Raw genomic sequence first — 5,301 nt, 5'->3', positions numbered from 1 at the left:
CAGGTCTCCGAAAAGAAAAAGTGGCAACTGAAACAAACAAAACAAACATTTTAGTTTAGGTTGGTGTTCACAGCTGGTTCAGGCTTTAATAATGTAACAGCTGAACGCAGAGCAGCTTCACTGTCGATTCTGCCATGTTATCTCAATGTGCTGTCAGGTGTGCTCACTTCATAAGGACTCGGTGTGTTTCAGTCCTCTCAGCTGCTCTCAGTTCATCCATATACAGAAGCTCAAAAGTGAATAGAGTCAATTCTATATTCCAGATAGTCCAAGGACTTGATCGGCATTACACAGCATGTATACCGATATTTGAAGGAAAAGGCATAGATTCCCAGCTCACATTTTACACTCTTTAAATTGGTTCCTCTGTGTTGTGGATACTAAGAAGGCTTCTGTACATCCAACACTCAACGTCCCATGTAGAAAAAGTTCTGCATGTACTGGTCTTGAAAGTTGTCCCACTCTTTTATAAGCACTTTCATTATCTAACTCAAGAAAATCTTTAGGCTTTACTGTGTGAATGTAGTCAAGCTCCTAACCTTAGATTAACTGTGTCTCAAAACAGTAAATTTTGGAGCCTTCTTGAGTGCAGCAATATTTCTGTGGAGCTGACTGCCCAAATCTATTTGAGACTCCTCTACTATAACATTATCAAAGACCTGTCTTTTTACTCCAACCTTCTAATGTGCAATTCAGTCTTACTGTTATTCAGGAAATGAATTTACGTAAGACCTCATTTTATTTCTTCCATATTCTTCTTACTCCTTTGTGTACAGTGTCTTATTGTACAGTGTTCAGACTTTCTTTAAAAGTGTTTAAAAAATAAGTATAATACAGTAACAAATTCTGATCTTTGACAGAGTTAGAATCAAAAGTCTAATCAAAAGTTAGACTAGATTCATGAGTAAAACCTTCAACCTACTGTTAATAAAATACGTTATATGTGAGCAGTAAAACCTTAAAGTGACTTTCACAATGACACTTACAGGAGACAGTAACATTTTTATTTGGAATAGTATTTAGACACAAAAACAATAACGATCTCTATTCATAAATAAAATAAATTATGATTGTAGAGGAAAATCATTTTTACACTCCAAATACTGTCCACTGCACGTAAATACAGTCACGTAACGAACTCCTAGTGAGTACACTGGATCTAGTGACGCGTACTTGATTCCTCAGAAGACTGAAGAGTTACCCAGGTTCAAATCGAAATAATAGTCCTAATTACGTGATAGCTGATTCCACAGCTGCTGCAAAGGCATGCACCAAAAAAGGGCGACAAATCAGAAGCCGAGTTCAAATGCGCACCTGAAATAAATTTATTTTCACGGTGTGTTCGATTTGACTCTCCTGAGAATCTTCACTCGTGAGGATGTCCCTGAAAGCACCGGGCTGTTTCACTGTTCAATAAATAGTGGGGGAGAGCAGATCTCCCTATTAGCTTTCCGAGACGAAATGGTTTTGTGGGAAAAAATGCGGTGGTTTCTTCTAGACTTGTGTCTGCTGGGACTGACCGTGGCAGTTCCGTTAGTGGATCGCCCGACGAGAGGATTCTATGGTGGAGAAACGGAGTGGAAAGATGATGGCGATGACCTAGCGGCACTGCAGAGAGACTTGGTTGGTCCTGACTCGCTGTTTGAGTCCCGTTCAGCTCGGTCTCCAAAAACTCTGCAATCGAATATTCTTCATAAAGCGATGAGTGACGTGACCCAGGAAGGAGACGCGCCGGTCCTCGAGGGGGACCCCTCAGCCCTGGAAGCGGATCCAGTGGAGGGGGACCCCTCTGCCTTGGAAGCGGATCCCAGTGCCCTGGAAGCAGATCCCGTGGAGGATCTGGAGGGGGACCCCTCAGCCCTGGAAGCGGATCCCGTGGAGGATCTGGAGGGGGACCCCTCAGCCCTGGAAGCGGATCCAGTGGAGGGGGACCCCTCAGCCCTGGAAGCAGATCCCAGTGCCCTGGAAGCGGATCCTGTGGAGGATCTGGAGGGGGACCCCTCTGCCCTGGAAGCAGATCCCAGTGCCCTGGAAGCAGATCCCGTGGAGGGGGACCCCTCAGCCCTGGAAGTGGATCCCGTGGAGGATCTGGAGGGGGACCCCTCAGCCCTGGAAGCGGATCCAGTGGAGGGGGACCCCTCAGCCCTGGAAGCAGATCCCAGTGCCCTGGAAGCGGATCCTGTGGAGGATCTGGAAGGGGACCCCTCGGTCCTGGAAGCGGATCCAGTGGAGGGGGACCCCTCTGCCCTGGAAGCAGATCCCAGTGCCCTGGAAGCGGATCCTGTGGAGGGGGACCCCTCGGTCCTGGAAGCGGATCCTGTGGAGGATCTGGAGGGGGACCCCTTGGCCCTGGAAGCAGATCCCAGTGCCCTGGAAGCGGATCCCGTGGAGGATCTGGAGGGGGACCCCTCGGTCCTGGAAGCAGATCCTGTGGAGGATCTGGAGGGGGACCCCTTGGCCCTGGAAGCAGATCCCAGTGCCCTGGAAGCGGATCCCGTGGAGGATCTGGAGGGGGACCCCTCGGTCCTGGAAGCGGATCCTGTGGAGGATCTGGAGGGGGACCCCTTGGCCCTGGAAGCAGATCCCAGTGCCCTGGAAGCGGATCCCGTGGAGGATCTGGAGGGGGACCCCTCGGTCCTGGAAGCAGATCCCGGTGCCATGGAAGCGGATCCCGTGGAGGATCTGGAGGGGGACCCCTCGGCCCTGGAAGCAGATCCCGGTGCCATGGAAGCGGATCCCGTGGAGGATCTGGAGGGGGACCCTTCAGCCTTGGAAGCAGATAGTCCTGGAGGGAGATGCCGGCTCTCTTGAAGGCAAGAGTAAATCTAAGCCTCTTTGCTTCAACTGCTGCCTAACCTGTTTTGCCAGGGGAGTTCTAAATCCCTTCCTGTTCAGCTGGTGCTGTTCTTGTTGCTCAGATGTCAATAAACCAAATTTGTTAGCACTGTGCTTGTATGGCTTTTAAAAACCTTAGTTCCTTGGTGTCCTAGCCTAAGGAACAGAAGTATTTTGTCAAACTCAAATGTGAGTTGGTGCTTGTTATGGTGAGATTGAATAGCTGTTGGGTATGAAGTGACATCCTCTATAAAGAATGCTTGCATTTAACTAGCCTCATAAGAGGTCTTAATTCCTAACCAAATGGAGCAATTTATTTTTTTTTGCTGGTTCAACAATGTACGTCTGAATATGTGCTGTCGGCCCACTTTAATGCACTGGGGCCCAGAATTTCCCTTGGCCTGATAAGCCACTGCATGCTGGTATGGGCTTAACCTTTCTTTTAGTTGCATTTGGCCTTGTGTATTTCCACAATGCCTCAAGGTGCTAAAAGCACGGTGAGAAGCTACCGCAAATACATGACGGGACTTGGTGCAAGTTATGGGAATGCCTAGTTGGGTAGGGAGCTCCAGAAAGATGCTCCATGCAGTCTCTTGCCCGCTTTGGAGCCTGGATCTTGAATGGCTATGAAGAGCCAAGTCTGTGGATCTAAAGTTAAGAGCTGGATTATCTTGTAGTAAATATCTCCATATCTTAAAGATAAGAGAAGATCACTTTATTGGCCATATACAATTTCTTGTATTAGGAATCTTGTCTCTTCGCATACCCCATCTTGCTCCCCATGAGAAACGCGCAGATGGGGGGGAGAAGCTTGGGGTCGGAGCACAGGGTCAGCCATTGTGCAGTGCCCCTGGAGCACTTGGGGTTAAGGGCCTTGCTCAGGGGCCCAATGGAGTACAATTCCTCTGCTAGCCGCAGGTTTTGAACTGGCAACCTTCCAGCCACGGGTGCAGATCCTTAGCCACAGTGCCACCTCTGCGCCCAATGCACTAATTGGTCTGTGAGCAGAAGTATGAAGTCAAGACTGTTGCAAAAGTCTATGCACTTTGCAGGAGACCAAGTAGCAGGCGGATACAAAATTTCTAATGCATGGGGGGGTTTCTACATTTTTGGGTAGTTGCTGCCTTGCGAGATGCCCAGTTGGGTATGAGTGTATTAAGGCATATGTAACTTTTTGCATCAGGCAGGTTGGTCAAGAGCACCCATTACAATTACAAGCTATACAGTACTAGGTCTCTTATGGAAAGGCTATATTAGGAGGGTGATTTCCTGTGAAGAAGGGCCCCTTCTGAGTGGTTCCTACACTTGTAGGATTTGTCTTCAATTTATAATGGCCTAATTGTAAATATTGTAAAAACAAGTACTTGGAATACAGTCCCTTGTGGTCTTGTGCAATTGCTCCTTTTACTGAAGTCATCCCATCTGGGATATACAACAAAGAAATAGCAGATTTAGGTCACTGCTTAAGCAAATGCAAAGGGTCAGCTTTGTTTACAAAGTAAACAGGTTTTGCAGTTGTGTGGGGGAGTGCTCAGAACTCAGAGGGGCTGACAAAAGCCAGGGTGACTGCTTACTTCCGGCTTGGCATGGAGAGCAGTGAGCCATTCCTGAGATTCCAGTCTCTTCACAGAAGGCACTGTTTGTTTGTTTTTTTTATATGGACTGGTTGGGGTAAAGGGCTTTTGGGGAAAATGAGCTGTAAACGTTTGTATTGATGAATAAGCCCGATGACCTGAGAGAACTCTCATACTCAGCAAGCTGTTCTAGTGTATTATTACTTCCTAATGGGTTTCTTTAATAGCAGGAAGTGAAATTAAAAAAAAACAAACAATAAGGCTATTTTGGGGGCTTTAACTTGTCTAAATGTTCCCCTGGGAGAATAAATTGCCTATTATTAGTCATGACTAAATAGTTAGTGGTGAATAAATGAATCTGTTAACTAACAGCTCCAAGGCTATTAACATTACAGGCTAAATTAATATTTGCATTTGACCTTCCTGTGTAATCTTTATTAATAATTGCATGTCTTTGTCTGCTCTGAAATGTATGCTGGCCCTTCAATCAGTCAGAATTCCCTTAACTGGGATAAGGGTACCTGCAGCACAAATGTGAGCCAGTAAAAGGAAGAATAATCTGATCATGCCCGATTTGAGTGTGATTCACTCCCATTTTTAAAGTCAGAGCAATATCACAAAAAGAGGAACAATAAGAGAATAAAGAGTTCCACACAGCTATCGGTATTTTGCTTAAAGAGACCCTGTCTACCTGGAAAACGGATCTCCAAGGAGGTTTTAATTCATTGTCCTATTTCTCCAGTTCTTTTCACCATAGAAGTGAATGTACACAAAAGGCTGCTCTAAATAAACCAATAACTGTGAACATCATATCCTTCATGCCTCTGGTGGGGGTCTCTTTCGAGAGCTCATGTTGTGGTGCTAGAAGCTTAGAGGCTTTCCAAGGGACTCA

General features: G+C 46.6%; 1 protein-coding gene across 1 annotated transcript; it reads left to right on the top strand.

Annotated features, from left to right (window-relative positions):
• Nucleotides 1-1,479: 1,479 nt before the first annotated feature.
• Nucleotides 1,480-2,811, top strand: LOC148823862 (uncharacterized). Its single transcript, XM_088928157.1, has one exon. It carries the CDS (start codon nucleotides 1,480-1,482, stop codon nucleotides 2,809-2,811), a length of 1,332 nt encoding a protein of 443 aa, XP_088784283.1.
• The last annotated feature ends 2,490 nt before the right edge of the window (nucleotides 2,812-5,301 follow it).

Source organism: Atractosteus spatula, chromosome 11 (genome assembly GCF_055471065.1).
Source record: "Atractosteus spatula isolate fAtrSpa1 chromosome 11, fAtrSpa1.hap1, whole genome shotgun sequence".
Taxonomy (NCBI): Eukaryota; Metazoa; Chordata; class Actinopteri; order Semionotiformes; family Lepisosteidae; genus Atractosteus; species Atractosteus spatula.
The sequence above is the reverse complement of the archived record's forward strand: the minus strand, read 5'-3'. Positions and strand labels throughout refer to the sequence as shown.

Bases quoted from the DNA above. Each gene is read 5' to 3' on its own strand.
- LOC148823862 (XM_088928157.1), top strand. From the start codon at position 1,480: ATGCGGTGGTTTCTTCTAGACTTGTGTCTGCTGGGACTGACCGTGGCA.